This window comes from Ochotona curzoniae, unplaced genomic scaffold, assembly GCF_017591425.1.
Source record: "Ochotona curzoniae isolate NIBS_2020 unplaced genomic scaffold, NIBS_Ocur_1.0 scaffold_3223, whole genome shotgun sequence".
Taxonomy (NCBI): Eukaryota; Metazoa; Chordata; class Mammalia; order Lagomorpha; family Ochotonidae; genus Ochotona; species Ochotona curzoniae.
In genome coordinates, this window is record NW_024467108.1 from 2,192,409 (window position 1) to 2,214,452 (window position 22,044).

Here is a 22,044-nt window from a genome sequence, read left to right on the forward strand (position 1 = left end):
TGTTTTAAAAATAACAAAGCAGTAAAGGACTTCAGCATGTGAACAGTTAGACTTAATAGATACACAGACCACCCCATCCAGCATCCACAGAATGCATATTCTCAGGTGTATATGCAACATTCTCCGGTTTGGACCATATATTGAGCCACAAAACAACCTCAATAAATTGAAAGATTCAAGTCATAGATTCAACTACTGTCTTTAGGATATGCCCGGGAGTGTGCTAGATTGTTGTATAGTTATTACGTTTAAGATTTTTAACACTTCTCAAGTTTAACAAATTTTGCAAAACCTAAACACAGAAAACATATTATAGTTGTTTTCTGATATAATACACAAAAATATAGTAGCGCAGCTAATATCTATTGTGTTCTTAATGTTAGAACACTTTACACATAAAGACTCACCTTTATTGTAAACCAATAATATAGCGAAGTCCTGTTTTCTCCAATTACAGGTAAAGAAATGAGACAGGCTAAAGTGATCTGCTCAAGTGATGAGCCCTTTATTCAAACATGGCTGTTTTTATGCTAAAACTTTTAACCTTAATTCCTAAGTGTTTCCTTTAGTATTTGCTTTTTTAGACCTGTTATGCTAGAGGTACCTAGAGGTCTGTAGCCTCTTAGGTTACTAATTGCTGTAGTATGTCATTTATTTTTCTAAAAGCACATGGGACCTAGCATGGTAACCTAGTGGCTAAAGTCCTTGCCTTGCACATACTAGGATCCCTTATAGGTGTCAGTTCTAATCCCGGTGGCCACTGTTCCCATTCAGCTCCCTGCTTGTGGCCTGGGAAAGCTGTCGAGGACGGCCCAAAGCCTTGGGACCCTGCACTTACGTGGGCGACCTGGAGGAGGCTCCAGGCTCCTGGCTTCAGTTCAGTGCAGCTCCAGCCGTTGCAGCCACTTGGGGAGTAAATCATTAGACAGAAGATTTTCCTCTCTGTCTTTCCTCCTCTCTGTATATCTGACTTTCCAATACAGATAAATAAACAACAAAGAAACAAATAAAAGCACATAAATTAATTGTAATGTTAAATGAAGAAATTGAAACCCTGAGATTGAAACCCTGAATGGCGCACTAATGAGGAGGGTTAGCATTTCAACCCAGGCCAGCTTTTTCAGCTATGCCATTTCTTGCCACAGTTTTCCACCAAAGGAACCAAAGGACATGTGGAGCATAGTGGGAAGTGAGGTTGGTGTTAACTTTGAGCTGGTGGTACTTCTGAGTGGTGTTCCCTCCAGCTAGCTCAAGTATAGGAGTGTGCCACACGTGGGAACTCGGTGCCTTTGTATCATGGCGTGTGGAGGGAGGGCCATGTGACACTATGTGGTAGGCCGGGCTGTCTTAAGGTGGATTTAGTGTCTCACCCTTGACCCCATCATTAGAGACGAGCCCTTGTTTTCAGTGTGTGGTTATTGTGGCTGCTCTGTAAAATTACTGCCGTTACTTATTTGAGCCCCCAAAAGTAAGAAAACTCAGAATTCAGGTACAGAACAAGAACCTAATGGCATTCTTTGGCTTGTTTTGTTTATTTGTTTTTAAGATTGATTTATTTTTATTGGAAAGGCAGATTTATGCAGAGAAGGAGAGACAGAGTGATTCTCTGCTGGTTCACTCCCAAAGTGGCCGCAGTGGCCAGAGCCTAGCCAATCTGAAGCCAGGAACCAGGAACTTCTACTGGGTCTCCCACGTGGATGCCAGGTCCCATGTGTCATCCTCTGCTGCCTTCCCAGGCCACAAGGAAGAGCTGGATGGATAGTGGAGCAGCCAGGACACAAACTGGTGCCCACATGGGATCCCAGCAATTGCATAGCCAGGAGGATTTAGCCACTGAGCCATCTCACTGGGCCCAGAAATACTATTCAGTGCTAACTACTTATCTTAAGAGTTTTAAAAAGTCCACTCTGGGGACTAGTGTTGTAGCATAGTGGATAAAGCTGCCACCTGCACTGCCCTCATCTCCTATGGGTGCCATTATGATGCTCCCTTTCCAGTCCCACTCCTTACCAGTAGCCTAGGAAAGCAGCAGAAGATGATCCAAGTGCTTGGGTCCCTGCACCCGCATGGGAGACCAAGAAGAAACTCATGGCTGCTGGCCCTGCCCTTGTCATTGTGGCCACCTGGAAGTAAACCAATGGATAGAAGGTCTCTGCGTGTCTCTCCGTTTCTCTTTCTGTAACTCCGATTTTCAAATAAATAAATACATACATCTTTTTTAATAAATCGACTCTGAGGTAAAAGGTACACATTTGTGTACTGCTGTAGTTTTCATTTTTCATTTTCAGTTTTCAATTCTCAAGTTCCAGAATTCGTTTTTTAACTAGTGTCTAAAGAAAAACCAAGTGTAGAAAAACAGTTGGCCGCTATGCTTGATGAAAAGATTTAAAATCCCAGCCTCTCTCCTTTCTCCACTGAGGAAACAGGGTTCCTTAGACCACTGGTAAAAAAAATCACGAGGGTGTGTGTCATTCACTAGTTAATCCTTAATAGGAGAGGTAACTGTAGCTTAATAAGGCCACTTATGCTAGGAACAGGCACAATCGTCTCCTTAGTTCTTGCCACACCCTGTACATGGACAAGACTTCATGGGGGGAGGCTATGCCAACACCTTGGCATATATTGTACTGAGAAAGTTAAACCTATCTCTTTAAGAACTATGAAAAGGAACTATGTACTGTCCTGGTTTATGCTGCTGTTCCACTATAATGACGTATGTTAGTCTTGTTAGAACTTTTATTGTATACAATGAATATTTTTATTGTTTTAAAGTAACCAACTTTGGTGGAAGAGAAATTGCCCAAGAGGTTTGTATACAACACATCTCTTACTCTTTTTTGAAATTAGCATAAATTGCAACTATTTTTCCTTGGAGGAACTGTTAAAATAGTGAGACCCACCTGACTTCATTAATTAACTCTCCCATTTTGTATGCGTATGGTTTTATGTGTCTCTGAGCTTAAGTTTTTCTTTTAAGTGAGGGTAATATCCGCCTCATAAGTGCAGAAAATTAGGAGTATGTGGGAGAAGTGTTTTGTAAACTCTAAAACTCATGTTTGTGACTGCTGCTATTCCTACTCCTAAGAACAAAAATAAGGATATAAAATAGTCTCTGTTGGGTGGGCGTTTGACCTAATGGTTAGGACACCTGTGGAAACCCTTGGATTCCATCTTGGCGGGCTTGGATCTGATCCTTGGGTTTAGCTCCTGATTCAGCATCCTGGGAGACAGCCAGGTGATTGCTCAGTCACGTGATTGACCTGGATTGGGTTGCACTTCTTGCTTGGTTTTGGCACAACATCAGCCTGGCCATTGCAGGCATCTGGGGAGTGAAATAGCAGATAGGTGCTATCTGCTATTCGCTCTACTTCCCTCTCTGCTCTTGAGTTTAAATAAATAAATGTAAATAAATGTTCCTTTCCTCAAGTCCTATTTTATATAGAAAGGAATAAAATTTGATTTGATTTTTATTGAGATAAATTTTGTGTAGCAAAATTCACCATTATAAAGTGTGTGATTCTATTGGCTTTAGTACATTCAGGGTTGTGCAGTCATTACCTTGTGCTTATCAAGTAATTGTTTTCTATTTTCCCCTTCGATCAGAATCTGTAGCCATTGACCTGTTTTCTATGTATTTGCCAATTTCACATATTAATTTGAGAGAAAGAAGCAGACAGCAGGAGAGCTTGCGCACACTGACTCGGGGCTCAAATGTCTGTGAGAGGTAAGGTTAGACTGGGAACTCCCACATGGCTGGGAGGACCCAGGTAGTAGAGCTGTCACAGCTGCTTCTACCATCTATGAATTAGTTAGCTTTTCTTGGCTTTAACTAAAGTACTAGAGAAAGGAAATTGTATTCTGGCTCATGGTTTGGAGGTTTCTGGTTCTCATTAATCTAGTACTGCAGGAGGCTGGCAGTGGTGAAACAGGCATAGAGCGATGACCCCATTGGGAGTCAGGGAGAAGAGAGGAATGCAGTGTGATCCGCTTATCTGCCCGACTCTGGATACCTCTGAGGCCTGTCCTCTGCTGACCTAAAGATCTCCCATTAAGGCCCACCTCCCAGGTGCATTAATCAAATTGTTTCCATCTTTTAATCAATTAACATGAATTCATTCAACATTAACATAAGAAGTCCATATGTCAATGTGGGTTTGGAGGACCAAATCTTATTCAAACCATGAAAGTCAACATTGGTTGGAAGCTAGAATCAGGAGCTAGAGCTGAGAATCAAATGCAGGCGTTCTTGATGTCAAGCATGGGCTTACTAACTGCTAGACTAACTGCCCCGTTCCTTCGTTTTAAGTCCTGACCACCCTAGTTGATGTGAACAGTGTCTGGCTGCGCTTATGATTCATTATCCCTAGTGCCTAATGATGCCGTTTCTTTTGTTGTTGTTAAAATTTGTTTTATTTTTATTGGAAAGTCAACACAGAGAGGAAGCTCTTCCATTGATTCACTCCTCAAGCAGCCACAAAGGCCAGAGCTGCACTAATTTGAAGCCAGGAGCCCGGAGCCTCTTTGGGGTTTCCCATGCAGATGCAGGATCCCAAGGCTTTGGGCCATCCTTGACTGTTTTCCCCAGCCACAAACAGGAAGCTGGATAGGAAGTGGGGCAGCCGGGATTAGAACCAGTGTCCATGTGGGATCCCAGCAGGTACAAAGCAAGGGCTATCATGCTGGGCCCAACAAATGCTTCTTTTTTTTTTTTTTTAAGATTTATTTTTATTGGAAAGGCAGATATGCATAGAGAAGCAGAGACATAAAGATCTTCTAGTTGCTGGTTTACTCCCCAATTGACTACTATGACCAGGGCTGAGCCAATTTGAAGCCAAGAGCCAGAAACTTCTTCTGGGTCTCCCATGGAGAGGCACAGGGTCCAAGGCTTTGGGCCATCCTCCACTGCTTTCCCAGGCTATAAGCAGGAAGCTGGAAGGGAATTGGAGCCACCAAAGATATGAGCCGGTACTCATGTGGGAACCTGGCAGTTGCACGAGGCAAGACACCAGGTCCTAGACTCCCCATTTTTTTTTTTTTAAGATTTATTTATTTTTATTACAAAAATATACACAGAGGAGGAGAGACAGAGAGGAAGATCTTCTGTCCAATGATTCACTCCCCAAGTGACCGCAATGGCTGGTACTGCGCCAATCCGAAGCCAGGTACCAGGAACTTCTTCCAGGTCTCTCACATGGATGCAGGGTCCCAAAGCTTTGGGCCATCCTCTACTGCTTTCCCAGGCCACAAGTAGGGAGCTGGATGGGAAGTGGAGCTGCCAGGATTAGAACTGGTACCCATATGGGATCCTGGTGCGTTCAAGGTGAGGACTTTAGCCACTAGACCATGCTGCCGGGCCCGACTCCCCACTTTTAATTGCTCTGAATTCCAGAGGGGTACTACCAACTGTACAATTACATAAACATAATTAATGATGCCGGTTTGCATTTATTGAGTACTTCATGATATGCCAGGTATTTAGTAGCATGATTTTTGCCACCGTGTGGCTCAAGACCCTGAGGCTGTGGGGCTGGCTCTGTGACATAGAAGGTTAAACCACTGTCTGTAGCACTGACATCCATTTGAGTCCCAGCTGTTCCACTTCTCATTCCCCTTCCTGCTGATGCGCCTGGAAAGCAGCAGAAGATAGTCCTAGTCCTTGGGCTCCGGAACCCATTTGGGGACCTAGATGAAGCACCTTGGGCAGCCGTTTTTGGGAGTGAACCAACAGATGGAAGACCACTCTCTCCCTCTTTTCACCCCCTTCCACCTCCCCTTTCCCTCTACACCGCCCCCCCAACGTGGGTCCCCCTCTCTCTGTAACTCTTTGAAATAAATAATTAAATACTTTTTAAAAATGTGTTTTACAAAAGGTTTATTTTTATTGAAAAGGCAGATTTACAGAGAGAGGGATAGCCAGGATTTTCTTCTGAGTCTCCTTTGTATGTGCAGGATCCCAAAATCTTGGGCTGTCCTTTACTGCTTTCCCAGGCCACAAGCAAGGAGCTGGATGGGAAAGGGAGCAGCCAGGATTAAAACTAGTGCCCAATGGAATTCAGTTGCGTTCAGGGTGAGGATTTAGCCACTGAGCTATTGCACCAGGCCCTAAATAAATGTTAAGGGAAAAAAAAGTCTGATGCTCAAAGAAATTGTCAGAGCACCACTCCAACCCAGTGATGTCGGTTTAGGTAGTTATTCTTTTTCTTTTATTTTTCTTTTTTTTTTTTAAGATTTATTTATTTTTTGGGAAGTTAGATATAGAGGAGGAGAGACAGGGAAGAAGATATTCTGTCTGTTGATTCACTCCCCAAGTGACCACAATGGACGGTGCTGCACTAATCTAAAGCCAGGGAGCCAGGAGCTTCTTCCAGGTCTCCCATGTGGGTGCAGGGTCCCAAGGCTTTGGGCTGTCCTCAACTGCTTTCCCAGGCCACAAACAGGGAGCTTGATGGGAAGCAGGGCTGCTGGGATTAGAACTGGCACCCGTATTGTAGCCCAGTGTGTTCAAGCTGATGGCATTAGCCCCTAGGCCTCCATGCTGGGCCCTAGGCAGTCATTCTTTATGGCTACCTGCTAGGTCTGTGCTCAGGTAATGTTGCTTCGTATATGGAGAGAGCATTTTGAAAGATGGTTTGACATCTTTGTGTGTGTGTCTTTTATTTAAAAAGCAGAGTTACAGAGAGAGGAAGGGAGAGACAGAAGTCTTCCATCTGCTGATTTAATCCCCATATGGCCACAGCCAGGACTGGTCCTGTCTGAAGCCAGTCGCCTCATGAGTCTCCCATGTAATTACAGGGTCTTGGGCACGTGGACCATCCTGCACAGTTTTCTCAGGTGCATGGACAGGAAGCTGGACGCATAGTGTTGTGGCTGGAGTATAAACTTGTGCTCATTTGGAATGGCAGCTCGCAGACAGCAGCTTAAGCTGTTATACCACAACACTTGCCCCCAAGACCTTATTTTTAAAAGCAGGGGAATGGTAAGATTTTGAATAATGCTGAACTTGTTTGGAAGGGAGAATTCAGATTAAATAGGGAAAAGTGCATTGCTAAATATAAGTAATTTTAGATGTTTCACTGAAACTCTATTGGTACATTCAGTGTTTCTTGTGCTATTAAAATGGTGAACTTCTGAAGGAAAGAAATGTTACAGCATGCCACAGCATGGATGAGTCTTAAAGATAATGATAATTAAGAAAATGCTCTGTGATTCCACATACATGAGTCTAAAGTGGTCACATTAACAGAAACAGCAGATAGTTACCAGGGCCTAGGAGTCAGGGACATGAGGAGTTTGTTTTTTTTTTTTTTTAAAGATTTATTTATTTTTTCATTGGAAAGTCAGACCTAAGAGAGAAGGACAGACAGAAAGATGTTCTAGCTGCTGGTTCACTCCCCAAGTAGCCTCAGTGGCCAGAGTTGAACCAATCCCAAGGCAGGAACCAGGAACTTCTTCCAGGTCCCTCACTCCAGCGCAGGGTCCCAAGGCTTTGGGCTGTCCCCTGCCTTCCCAGGCCACAGGCAGGGAGCTGGAAGGAAATTGGATTAGCAGGAACTTAAACTGGCACCCATATCATTTCCTGGTACATGCGAAGCAGGGACCCAACCAGTATGTCACTCCGCAAGGTCCATCCGTTGGTACACTCCCTAAATGTTCCGAAAAGCTGGGAACATTAAGCCAGGATCTAGGAGCTTCTTCCTTGTTTCTCAGGTAAATTCAAGGGAAGATGGCCCAAAAGTTGGGGCACCCGCTACTCAGGTGGGAAGCCTGAAAGAAGCTGCTGACTCCTGGATTCAGCTTTGCCCAGCCCTGGCTATTGCAGCCATCAGGGGAGTGAACCTGCAGGTGGAGCACTTGTTCTCGTGTTCTCTCTCTCCCTCTCTCTTCCTCTCCCCCTCCCTGTCTCTCTCCCTGTCTCCCTCCCTGTCTCCTTATTCCTTCTGTTTTTTTCTCCCTTTCCCCTTACTCGTTACCCCTCTTCTTTGTAACGCTGACTTGCACAAACATAAAGCAATGTTAACCAAAAAAAGGAAAAGTTAGAAAGTTGCATGGTGTCAAGTATCGGCACCAGCCTGTAAGAGCCTCTACACTTCTTTCACGGTGATGAAGAGTGATGCAGGCATTGAGAGCAGCAGTGTGGGACTGCTCCAAGTATCGTGTGGCACGTCCTTGGGAGACACATGAGACAGTGTTGGCTTTTAAAGAAAGATTTATTTATTTTTATTGGAAAGGCAGATATAAAGAGAGGAGGAGAGACAGAGAGGAAGATCCTCTATCCGTTGATTCACTCCCAGAGCGGCCACAATGGCTAGAGCTAAACTGATCTGAAGCCAGGAGCCAGGAGCTCTTCTGGGTCTCCTACTCAGGTGCAGGGTCCCAAGGCTTTGGGCTGTCCTCGACTGCACTCCCAGGCCACAAGCAGGAAGGAGGTTCATTAGGAATATGAACCAGTGCCTGTATGGGATCCTGGTGTGTGCAAGGTGAGGACTTTAACCACCAGGCTACTGCGCTGGGTCCAACTGTGTTGATTTAGGTGTTTCTTTATATATATATGTATATATATATCATTTTTTTTATTTTGAATTTTTTAGTTATGTTATACTATTTCATATAAAGTGGGATTTCCCCCAAATTCCCACCCCCCCAACAGATTTTCTCCATTTTGCTACAATGGTGTAGTTTTTTATAAGGAATAATAATTCTAGCAGTCTCTTACTTAAGTGTACTCCAGCATTGCTGGTGCAGACAGTGCCAGACAGTTCAGCATCCCATTGTCTACACATGTCCAACAGTTTTATTGGGAATCCATCTTTTATCTGGAAGCAGGGATGCATGCTGCATTATACCCCCACATCTGGATATGGTAAACCCCAGTACTCCATCACTATACATTTCCATAAATGAGAAGCCATGAAACAAGGTCAACAACTGGTATGAGTTAGAACAACAGCCACAACAACAAATTACAGCACCATGGAAAAATGTGCCACTGAGTAACCAACACATGGGTAACAAAAAGGAAACACAAAAGTCTCTTGGGAAAAATGATGCCACCATGTAATCCATGAGCCAGCGATAAATTCGAGAAGAGGAAAGAAAGTATTAGGATTAAACAAAGCTGAAATAAAAAACATCAAAACACATGGGATGCAGTCACAAAAACCCAAAAAAGCAAAACCAAAAACCAACAACCCAGTATGGACTGGATTTTGTTTATTTTTATTGCAAAGTCAGATATACAGAGAGGAGGAGGAGAAAGAGGAAGATCTTCCATCTGATGATTCACTCCTCAAGTGTCTGCAATGGCCGGTGCTCCAGTGAGACTGGCCTACATTCAGAACTCGACTAACACCACCTGCTGATGTGGTTGTGGGGACAAAGGCACCCTCCTTCACTGCTGGTGGGAGTGTGGACTAGTACAACCACAGTGGATATCAGTATGGGGAGTGCTTGCAAATAATATGGGAGAATTGCAAATAAATCTGCTGTATGTCCCAGTTATCCCGCTCCTAGGAATATAAACAGTAGAAATGAAATCTGCGTATGAGAATGGAATCTCTAATCCTATATTTGCAGCAGCACAGTCTACAATAACAAAGACATGGAAACAATCCAGATGTGTGTCCAAGGTTTTCCTCTTAACAATTAATAGAGCAGTTGGAGGCATTTTGGGCATCAGATTCTCTTTCTCTAAGATTTATTTATTTTTACTGCAAAGTCAGATATATATATGTAGAGGAGGAGAGCCAGGAAGATCTTCCATCTGATGATTCACTCCCCAAGTGAGTGCAACGGCAGGTGCTGCCCCCATCCAGAGCCAGGAGACAGGAACTTCTTCCAGGTCTCCCACATGTGGGTGCAGGGTCCCAAGGCTTTGTGCTGTCCTCAACTGCTTTCCCAAGCCACAAGCAGGGAGCTGGATGGGAAGTGAAGGTGCTGGGATTAGAACCAGCACCCATATAGGATCCTGGTGCGTCCACGTAAGGACTAGCCACTTGACCACGCCGCCAGGCACTCGCTCACTCACTCTTTTTTTTTTTTTTTTTATATATATATTTTTTTAAGATTTATTTTTATTATTTTTTTATTGGAAAGGCGGATATACAGAGAGGAGAGACAGAGAAGACGATCTTTCGTCCGATGATTCACTCCCTACGTGAGCGCAACGGCCGATGCTATGCTGATCCGAAGCCTGGAGACTCTTCCAGGTCTCTCACGTGGGTGCAGGGTCCCAAAGCTTTGGGCCGTCCTCGACTGCTTTCCCGGGCCACAGGCAGGGAGCTGGAAGGGAAGCGGGGCTGCCGGGATAGAACCGGCGCCCATATGGGATCCCGGGCGTGCAAGGCGAGGACCTTAACCATTTGCGCCACCGTGCCGGGCCTCCACTCACTCTCTTTTTTAAAGCTTTGATTATTTTTATTGGAAAGGCAGATCTACATAGAGGAGAGACAGAAAGATTTTCCATCTCCTATTTCACATTACAAGTGGTTGTAATGGCCAGAACTGAAGTGATCTGAAGCCAGGATCCAGGAGCTTTTTCCAGGACTCCCGTATGTGAAGCCTGAAGGTTTTGCCATCCTCTGCCTTTTGAGGCCTCAAGTAGGGAGCTGGATGGGAAGTGGAGCAGCCAGGTCATGATCCAGTGCTGGTGCCTGCATGGGGAGGATTAGCTAATTGAGCCATTTACTGGGCCCATGGGTTTCAGCTTCTAAGAATTATAGGTAAAATGGATGACTTCTTTCAGGCATAGCACTGAGTAGAAGAAGTAAGAAACACAAAGTTATGTAATATATTTGCCAAATTTAAAATGCACGTGTACAAATAGCTTACTGTTCCCCTACCCTGACCTTCTCCATCCTAATTTTGGCCAACATGAGTGTGCAACCTCCTCTCTTTTGTAATCAGTATTAAAGATTAAAAATTACTTTAGAAATTCTGAAAATAGAAAAAAAGGAAATAGTTTACATGGACAAGTAAGCATATGCATGAAATACGTTAGAATGTTTTGGTGGGGCATAAGGAATAGGTGCAAAAGAGAATAAGAATAGCTCCCCAGAACAGGCTGTGCCACATGGAGACACTGGGGTTGTTGTTGAGTAGTGGAAATATGGACTGTTAGAAGTCAGCCATGAGAATTTTCCAAAGAATGCTTCTATAACATGCCAAGAAACGATGGAATTAATTGATAAAGCTCGTGTTTCTCTCAAGCTGAATGGCAGTTGTTGTTCATTTGCGTAGGTTGACAGCTCAGTCTCTGAGTGGGCACCCGTGACCACTGCGTGGAAAAACACCAACACTGTTCTCTTGTACCAGGGTTTCTCAACAGGGACACTATTGGCATGTTGAACCAGACAGTTCTGGGTTTTCTGTAGGGGTGTCGTGGGTTGTCTGTAGGATGTCCAACAGCATCATCCCTGGCCTCTACTCACTAACTGCTGGTAGCACTCCTTCCCCATTTGTGACAGCAGAGTACATCTCCAGACATTACACTCTGTGCCCGGGTAGCAGTGTTATTCTGAAGAGAAGCCCTGTCCTGGACCTAAGGGAGGCCTCAGAGCAGCAGGGACATTGCCACTGGGGAGACTAAGTGTAAGCAGGTGTGGCCACCACTACAAACGGTTGAACTCGGGATTGTAAGTTCAAGAGAAACTTAGTCTAGATTAATGGTTTTTTTGGAGCAAGAGGTCCTGCTGATTTCTGTACCTAAATTTCATATACTGTTCTTTTCAATTCTCCTAGTAGCAATAATACCTTACAGTGCTTACTGTTTAAGTTTGTTAATGGTTTTTAAAAATACTCATCTTGCTGGAAAATATATCTTGCTGGAATCTCACAGCTTCCAAAAAGATAGGGTAGGGATTTATCTGAATTTTTCAGATTTGTAAACCAGGGCACAGAATCCTGGTGTGACGTACTGGGAGCACGTATCATTAAATTGGAGAGCGGGCCTAAACCCAAATCTGATTCTTGGCTAGCTAATGACGTCTGCCTCAGCCCCTTCCTTGCTGGGCAGCACTTCGCAGTCCCTTCCCTGACTCCTCCTATGCTGCCAAGATCTTCTGGCCTCCCCAGGCTTCTCAGCATTCCCGATAAGCTCAGTGAGCGGCAGGAAGGCAGCTGGGGAGACAGAAGTTCTGGGTGGAAACCCAGCGCTGGCCAGCCTTGCTTTTTGGCTTCTCTGGAGCTGATTTTTCATCATCTGATGTTACTTACTCCTTAGCTCCCCCAGGGATGTTAGGGGAAAGGGACAAGCTTATGCCTGGAACAGCATCAGTCCTATTTTTAAAAATCTCCAAGGAGAAGCTTTTATCATGTTTGTTTGCTACCAAAGATAGCATCTTTTACCCTCCAACTCCCTGAACTGCTGTTCCTTCCTGGAATGGCTGGCTGGCAAATCTCCTACCTGGAAATCTTTAAAATACTAGAGTTTTGTCAGACTAGGAATTCAGAGAAATGCTAGAATGTGGTTAGAGAATGGTAAGAGGTTGTAATTCTCTCTGCGATAAAGGACAACTTCAGAATGTAATAAAAACTTGTATCTGCATTACGTGTTTCTGTATCTGCCTCCCCTGAGCCTTGTCTGCCGCTAAAGGCTCATTTCAAGCCCTTCCCTCAAGCACTGGTTGTTCTTCATCTTTTTGCCATGTGTTTTATCAAGTACTTTCCAATGTTCCTCATTCTGAAACATTTACTGTGATACCATTCTCCACCTTCTTGGGCCATCAAGAGAGGCTGCTGTCCTCAGGGAGCCTTCCGTGATTTCCCTGCTGGAGTGAAGGGCTTTTCCTCTGGCTTCTTGGCTTATTCCAGTCTAGCTCTTAGGCTGGATTGTACTGTTGTTTATTTTAACTAGACCTAAGCTCTTAAAGAGCTTGTTTTGTTTTGTCATCTTTTGTTTTTCTGTTTTTAAAGGTTTATTTATTTGAAAGAGGTACAGAGAGAAATCTATCTGCTGGCTCACTCCCCACATGGTGCAACAGCCAAGACTAGGCTAAAGTCAGAAACCAAGAGCTTCAACGAGGTCTCCCTCATGGTGACTGGGGCCCAAGCGCTTGGGCCGTGTCTGCTGTTTGCTCAAACACATTAGCAGGAAATTGGATCGGAATAGGAGCAGCCATGACTTGAAATTGGCAACCAAATGAAATTGTAGCACTGAAGGAAATGCCATTACCTACCGCTGTTTTTATACAATGTGTTCTCAAAACATTATCCCAAGACCCCAGCGATGCATTGTCTTGCATTGTCCGAACAGGGAGCAGTAGGGCTGCTGCCTCCTCTGTCCTAGCTGTGTTGCCAGTTAAGCAGCTGAAGCCCCGTGGCTGTGCTGGCAGCACCTCTGGTGACATCTCTTCCCCAGCAGTTGGTGGTGAGCTGGAACTCCCTACATCTGTTGTATGTTGAATGAATTGCTTCAGAACCGTTCAGAATACCAGCTTTTCCAGGAAGCCTGTCTTAGCTTGTGCCCCAACATCTCTCTCCTGAACTTGTTTGTCAGTACTTAGTGGTTTGCATGACTACCCAATTCGTGCACTTGTTTCATTCAATTCCTGCAAGAGATGTCAAGACAAAAGCTTCTGTTATTTTGTTCTTTTCATAATAGCAGGGACAAGTGCTTGAACAAACCAGCCAAATTTTATTTTTAAATTCTATTAACATGTAATGCCTGTGTATTTTGTCTATTTTCTTTTTAAGATTTATTTTTATTACAAAGTCAGACATACATAGAGGAGGAGAGATAGAGAGGAAGATCTTCCGTTCGATGATTCACTCCCCAAGTGACTGCAATGGCTGGTACTGTGCCGTTCCGGAGCCAGAAGCCAGGAACCTTCTCCAGGTCTCCCACACATGGATACAGGGTCCAAGGCTTTGGGCTGTCCTCCACTGCTTTCCCAGGCCACAAGCAGGGAGCTGGATGGGAAGTGGGGCTGCTGGGATTAGAACTGGTGCCCATATGGGATCCCGGCGCATTCAAGGTGAAGACTTTAGCCACTAGGCCACCATGCCGGGCCCTCTTATTTTATTTTTTAAAGATTTATTATTTATTTTGATTAGAAAGTTGGATGTACACAGAGGAGGAGAGACAGAGAGGAAGATCTTCCATCCGCTGTTTCACTCCCCAAATGGCCACAGTGACTGGTGCTGGGCCAATCTGAAGTCAGGAGCCAGGAGCTTCTTCTGGGTCTTCCACGTGGGTTCAGGGTCCCAAGGATTTGGGCCATCCTCAACTGCTTTCCCAAGCTATAAGCAGGGAGCTGGATGGGAAGTAGAGCTGCTGGGACAGGAACCGGCGCCCATATAGAGATTTCAGTGTGTGCAAGGGGAGGATCCAACTGCCAGGCTACTGTGCCAGGCCCTTGTTTTATTGTTTAAAATATTTATTTTTATTGGCAATCAGATTTACAGAGAGAGCAGAGACAGATAGATGATCTTTCATCTGCTGGTTCACTCCCCAAGTAGCCACAATGGCTGGATCTGAGCTGATCTGAAGCCAGGAGCTTCCTTCCTTCTGGTATCCCATTGTGTGCAGGGTCCCAAGGCTTTACTGCTCCCAGGCCACAGGCAGGGAGCTGGATGGGAAGCAGAGTAGCCGGGATACAAAATGGTAACCGTATGGGATCCTGGCACAGGTAAGGCATGGACTTTAGCCACTAGGGTCACTGTGCTAGACCTGTACCTGTATATTTTAAAGGGTACAGGGCAGGGCAACAGTTAAACAATGTACATAGCTTCTACCAACTGTATTAGGGAGCCAGATTGTATTTCCTTTTCTTTGGACTCTATTGGCTTTATTCCAGTTCTTTTTTTTGTTTTTTTAAGATTGATTGATTTTTATTGGAAAGGCAGATACACAGAGGAGGAGAAACAGAAAGGAAGATCTTCCGTCCGATGGTTCATTCCCTAAGCAGCTGTAACAGCCGGAGCTGAGCTGACTCGAAGCCAGGAGCCAGGAAGCCTCTTCTGGGTCTCCCATGCTGGTGCAGGGTCCCAAAGCTTTGGGGCGTCCTCGACTGCTTTCTCAGGCCACAGGCAGGGAGCTGAATGGGAAGCGGAGCCACCAGGATTAGAGCGGTGTCCATATGGAATCCTGGTGCTCAAGGCAAGGACTTTAACCACTATGCAATTGCGCTGGGCCCCCTATTCCAGTACTTTATATAGGCTGTAATATATAACATTACCAGCAGATGGCACCGGATTCCCTGCCTCTGGCAAGCTAGTGGTTAGAATGCTAGTTAGTGAAGTTTAACCTAACCACTAGTGGCCGCTCGTTGCCTGCTCGTACCTCTGGTATTCAGATGGAAATAAAGAATGAGGGATCTTTCTGAAGTTTTTTGAAAATATGTATCCACAAAATCACATGTATCTCAAGTGTTTTCGTATCAAAATGCTTTGAATTCTATTTTCTATCACCTTTTGGAAGTTCATATTATAAAACAAGAAACACAGGTCATAAATCCAGTCATTCTCTTACTGTGTGTGACATCCCAAGTTGTGTCTTAACCAAAATGCAGTTGCCCATCCCTCTTTACTTTAGAATTGTTTACAAATGTGTATTTGACTTGTAAAAATTCGGTGCGTTTATGGGGTGCCTGGTGATGTTTTTAACACATGTATTCATTTTGTGTTGTTCAAACCATGGTTACCCTACCTAGCTCCTGAAACTTTTCTCATTTACATATATACTTACTATGTGTATATAATGGTATATTATGCCAATTTTATAGATAGATATAGTGTTAATGTTTTAAAATTTCATCTGATGACATCAGGAAGAAAACCTTCGTTTAGCACTAATTATCTTCTCATTTTATCCCTGCTACTCTCCTAAAAGGAGTCTCATAATTAAAGCATTGTGGTTAAAACAAAGGCTGTGTGGTTTAGGGATGGAAGTAGGCACGAGGAGCAGGGCATTGGTCACTACTGCAGACTGCCTAGAGCTGTGGTGTGCATTGGAAGCTCTTGAGGTAACAAGTGTGGGTTAAAACTCTGAAGGCTGTGAAGTAAAGTGGAAGTGTGGGCGCAGGCGTTCAGTCTGGTGACTAAGGATTCTGCCGGATTTGACTCCGTGCTCTGGCGCCTGACTCCAGCTTTCTGCTGTTGCAGGCAGGGGCAGTGGAGGTGGCCCAGGTAACCGGATGCTTGCTGCGTCCATGGGAGAACTGGAGGGATTGTCTTGGATTTGGTCTGTCTGCAGTCCAGCTGGCTGTTCCAGGCATTTGGAGAGTGAACCAGGGATAAGTGTGTGTGTGTGTGCACATAGCTCTCTCTGTTTCTTTCTCTCTCTCAATTAAAAAAAAATTGAGATTGAGTTTTTTTAAAATGAGAAATGTAGCCTCTCTCATAAGGAATCTTACTTTTCGTTTATTATCAAGTTCGTTAGGGACCTGTTAGACACTTTGCATTCCATAAAGGAAGCCAAGGAACACAGCGTATTCACGGCCTCCAGGGAGCTTAAATATTCAGGTGGAAAATGAGTCTAGCCTCGTCTTCTAAGCAAGCAGTGCAGTGACATCAAGAAAAGCCTTCCAGAATCCTAGAAATCTGAGCAGAGGTTTCCCCTGTCTTGGATGTGATGTTATCAGGCAGAAAGTGAGATGGTTTTAACCTGAGAGGGACTATGTGACTTGAAGGTATGGGGAATGGGTTGAAACAGTTCTCAGATTTGTAGTTTGGACCTTTTAAAGGGACATTTAATGGCCTGACTAAGGATGTTAGTTCCTAATCTATATGCAGGGGACTTAGAATTTTTCAGACCATACGTTAGAAGTAACACTTGGTCTCCCAGAAGGATTAGGTGGCCGCCCTTGCAGGGAGACTTACAAGTGTATTTTTGCCTGGTAAGAGGCATCAGGGGCTCAAATGGGAATGTATCTAAGAGATACATTCTGATGGCTTATTTAGGGAGAGAGAAACTAATCCTCTCCTTGCAAGTACTGGGATCCTATATTGCCACCAGCTTGTGTCCTGGCTGCTCCACTTTTTATCCAGCTCCCTGCTTGTGGCCTGGGAAAGCAGTGGAGGATGGCCCAAAACCATGTGGGAGACCAGAGGAGGTTCCTGGCTTCAGATTGTCTCAACTCCAGCTGTTGCTGCCGCTTGGCCAATGAACCAGTAGATGGAAGATCTTTTTAAAAAAATCTTTGATTAAGATAGTCAATGAGACTTGGAAGAGAGGAGTCAAGCTTGGTCCCCAGTTTCTGACCTTGATCATTAGTAAGGTTGCCTTCATCCAAAGTTGTAAGTGTATGGGAGGTATTTCGGCCCGTGGACTGGGTTGTGGCAGGAGCTGGCTCGAGCTGAAGTGCTTGTATTTGTGTTTCAGATGGTGACCCTCTTTCAGATGTGGGTTGTCCCCCTCTATTTCACAGTGAAGCTGCGCTGGTGGAGGTTCCTAGTGATCTGGAGCTTCTTCTCTGCTGTCACAGCCTTTGTCACCTTCCGAGCCACACGGAAACCTCTGGTACAAACAACCCCAAGGTGAGCGCTGGTTTCCTGAGGCTCATGGGTGGGGATGCCTGGGAGGCAGTTGGTATAGATGGGAAAAATCTGCTTTTGCCTACTGTAATGATTTAGTTCAGGCCCTCTCCTGAACAAGCTGGTTGGGAGACCCATCCCTGTATCCACTGATGAACAACCAATATATTTCCCTACAGCTCATTTTATGGTTTAAGCAAACAAAATCAATAAGCAGATCTTGGTGATTAGTATGGTCTTATTTTAAATGTTATTTTCTTCTGTCAACACTTCTCTGAATTATATTTTCCATTACATTCTCTCATAATACCCTGTAGTTTTCATTCACAGAGTTTATCACAAGTTAGAACTAAATATTATTTTGAGTATTTGTCTCCCCCACTAAACTTTGGCCAAGAGTTCAGGAACTACATCTATTTTTTGTCTGTCACTATATATCTAGGACTTACCACTGGGCTTGTCATTTAGGAACTTAACTGTCAGTTTTTATTGAATGAATGAAATTCAACCAATATGCAAATTTCCAACAAACAGTACTTCTTTCTTAGATAACAAAACAGCTCCTGCCTGTATAATCAGACACATTTCATTTGATACTTCCAAGCAACTTGGTGAGGTCATTTTACGTTTGTACGTGACTCAATTAAAAAAGAGAGAGATTTTCTTATTCATGCAGTACTCAGCTGCTGTGTGCCAGGCTCTGTGCTGAGTGCTGGGGATTCAGAGCTGGATAAGACATGGCCTCTGCCCTCAAACAGTGGTTTAATGGAGGAGATGGATGAGAAAGCACCTGTTGCAGTGCATTTGGTAAGTGATGTGAGAAAGGTGTCCTTCCCAGGACAGCCTGCCAAGAACTGGTTGGCCGGAACATTTTGTCCAGCTAGTGTGTAGTCTTCCATGTCGTAAACTGATGTTCCTCCCTCACCTCTGATGTCCACTTTATTGCACTGCTTCCTCTGACCTCTGGGTTTGATTGTACAGTTGGTGATCCAGAAGCTGCTGTTTTGGTTTGTAGCTGACTTCTGGCTGTTATAGAAGAGAACAGGCTCTGAAGCTGGATGGATAAGGGTTAGAACTCCGTGCCCTGCCACTTGTTAGCTCTGTGGCCTGATCTCTGAACCTGATGCAATAAAATGGGCAGAGTCTTCAACAAACAGGATCAGCGTCTAGCTAACATGACTGAAAACATGTCAATAATATGAGAGTTTTTGTAATAATAACCAACACTTAATAATGCTTTACAGTTTTAAGCATCTCATTTTAAAAATTTATTTTTATTGGAAAAGCATATTTAGAGGGAGAAGGAGAGACAGAGAACTTCCATCCAGTGGTCCACTCTAAATGGCTGCAATGCCTGGCGCTGAGCTGATTCATAGACAGGAGCCAGGAGCTTCTTCCAGGTCTCCCACGTTGGTGCAGGGTCCCAAGGTATTCTGACATCTGCTGCTTTCCCAGGCCATAATCAGGGAGCTGAATGGCAAGTGGAGCATCCAGGATACAAACCAACTCATGGGATCCTGGAGCTTGGAGGTGGAGGATTAGCCAGTTGAGCTGTGACATACGGCCCCATCCTCATTTCCTCAAAATCCTCATTTTTTTGTAAAACACAACACTTAATGAACTTGATTATGGGCTCTATATAGTACAGTGAGGGAGGCAGTGTGACTTCCCTATTTTACAAGTAAGTAAACTAATTTTGGAGAGATGGTACGATTTACCTGAGGTTACCCAGCAAAGAAACACTCTTTAATTCAGACTAAGAGTTGTGTGGTCCAGGAGTCCACATCCTTTCCCCTGTGTCTCTCCCTTGTGATTAATACAAGCCCTGAGTAATGAAACTGTGTGTGATCCCTTTGAAGACAGTGCTACAAGGTGTGTGGGGCCTTTCCTACGCTGAGGAGCCACTGTTGCTTTCCTGGCCACAGCAGGAAGGGAGCTAGAGCCTCCTCCCTGGGTCCCGGCAAGGTTGGCTTCTGTTGGTTGGTTATTCCAGGATATTGTCACGTTGCTCATTAGCTCTCAGCACATACAGAGTGATGTTTCATGACATTAGGGACTTATATTTAAAAGGTTCTGATTCATTCAAGAAATGCTCTTTGCTTTCTTAATCCAGATGGTCAGCCATCCAGATTCCCACCACTCTTGATTGGCTATGGGACATACGGTTCTCCTCCAAGGCCTGACAGTCCTGTCCGCCCACCGCAGCCACATCTACGCATAGATGTCTAACTCCAAGATGCTTTTGAGTGCCTGCCTCTTCTTTACATCTTCCCCTTCAGGAAAAAACAAATTCAGAAGCCAAATCCTTAATTATACTATAGTTAGGAATAAAAGTGCTCAGAATAACTAGGCCTAAGAACAAAAGACTGTAACTAATACCTCCCTCTGGTTTATTTTTCCCTGAATTTTCTTTCCTGACAAGAATAACCAGCCTTGCTCCCCTGTTCTCTGGTGTGTTGCTGTGGCTTTAGTTTTCACTTCTCCATCCAGCTAATCTGAATTCAAGATAGTGTAATTGTCTGGGGCAGCTGTGCTCTTTGAGGCTGGAACCTCCTGGGCTCTGCTTTCTTCCTTTTGACTGAGACCAGAGAAACATCAAGAAGTAGTGCCCTGCTATTGCTATATGGAGGTGTTTTGCAAATATGGAAGTGCATAGCTTTGAGCAGTGATTGAAGCTGCTCAGTAAGTGCTGGTGGTCCACAGGCCCCTGTGGCCAGTGATTCGGTGTGAAATACACTAACAGAATCTCTTTTTTCTAGGTTGGTGTATAAATGGTTCCTGCTGATCTATAAAATCAGCTATGCCACTGGCATCGTTGGCTACATGGCTGTTATGTTTACCCTCTTTGGTCTTAATTTATTATTTAAGTAAGTATGTTTTTGTTTTTGTGGATGTTTGGGAGAATAGTAGATGGGGAGAAGGACTTGCTGTCTCAAGTTCTGGGCATTTACAGAGACTCCCTGGGAAAATTGGAGAGGATGGTCTTCTGTGGTTTGTGCTGACAGAAATTGTATGTATGAAGTCACAGTTCCGCATCATTGACAATATTTTTTGAGAGTTTATGTTTTAGTAGAAAATTATAACACAGTAAGCGTTAGATCATAATCCACCATCCATAGTGCTGTCACTCCAGTAGAACCATTGTTCTTGTCTAAGTGCATCAAGTATTACAATACCTACTCTCCTTAGTGCTTTATATCCAAGAAGCCAAGGGATCCGCAAACTATACACACACTGTAATATAAAATAAAGTTTTACTGAAACACAGTCATGCTCATTTAGTGTCTACTTCTGTTTTTATACTGAAGAGTTGAATAGTTGTGACAGATGTCGTATGGACTACAAAGCCTAATGTATTTATTATGTGGCCCTTTATAAGAAAGGGTTCTCTGACCTTTGGGCCAGATACTTGAATTCAGTCAGAGTTGGCCACACTTGGCATCTGGGCCACTTAAGAGGATGTCAGACAGGGAGCGCTGCAAGACAGTGGCTGCAGGAGTCTTCAGAGTAGCTGCAAAGCTGAGGTATGCAGGAGTGAGACCTCTCAGACTGATGTGGAAGTCCAGCTGGCTTGGGAAACCCTTCCCCAAGGGCCATGTTCAGTTTTAAGAATGTCCCAGTCCAGATGCTGAGTACCAACTACACGTCATGTTTAGTACAAAAGCATGTTGCCTGTAACAGCTGATATTCCACCTTTGTCAGATTTCTGAGGAAATAATTTTAGAAAATTAACCTGGGGGCATGTAAGTCTTTTTCCATGGGTAGGCATCGCCGGCTGTTGTCAGTTTAGTGCTATACAGATAACCCAGCTAGACATGCTTCCCATGGACACGTTTCTAGGAGTGGGATGGTGGCTGTTGCTTCTTGTCATGAGATTTCCAGAAGCTCTGTACCAGCATTCAGGTCCTCTGGGACCCCAGGGGAAACTGACGCAGGAGGTTGTGAGGTTGGAGCTGAGAGGGTGCAGTGAGTCAGTGGGACAGAAGATGGCAGAAATGAGTTTTCCTGGATGAAGTAATTGATGGTAGCTGTGGACTACAGAGCATGAGGAGGCCTAAGACCAGGACATTACTTGAAGCTGAAGAGATTTAAGATTCAAATTTAAGTTGAAGACCAAGGACCTCTTCCCCAAGCCCAGTGTATTGTAGGCAGAGATGTCTTTGAAATGAAAAGATGCTAATTTAGGGTAAGAGATGAGGAATCCTATATGAAGTGAGGAGCCACATGGAACTTTTTCTTCCATATGTGGTACAAGCTGAATGAATAAAGAGAATCTAGAAGCATTCCAGGGAATTCATCAAAACAAAGATATTTGTAGGCATCTTCCTAACCTTTGTGGTCTTAAAAACAATACAAATGAAGATTCAACATTATGTTTTAAAGATATTTCTTTTGTAATTAGAGGTTCTTTTTGGTTGCCTAAATTATATAAAAAGGAAAAGTAAAATTTAGACTTGGTCATTTTATGATACTGATTAGGTTAACTGATATGAGATCTAATGTGGCAGTGGGTAAGCTATTATAAAGTTAATGAGTAAACTAAGACAAATGTAATATATAGTTTTAAATGAACAC

General features: G+C 44.1%; 1 protein-coding gene across 2 annotated transcripts in view; it reads left to right on the forward strand.

The window, feature by feature from the left end:
- Positions 1-22,044, forward strand: part of RNF121 (ring finger protein 121) — a 70,184-nt gene that overhangs the window by 25,005 nt on the left and 23,135 nt on the right. Inside the window, exons 4-5 of one of the 2 annotated variants that reach the window (XM_040964254.1) lie at positions 17,318-17,472; positions 20,229-20,336. In XM_040964254.1, the coding sequence (XP_040820188.1) occupies positions 17,318-17,472; positions 20,229-20,336 (263 nt within the window). The remainder of the gene's footprint in view (positions 1-17,317; positions 17,473-20,228; positions 20,337-22,044) is intronic. The other variant, XM_040964255.1, reaches the window with a different exon arrangement.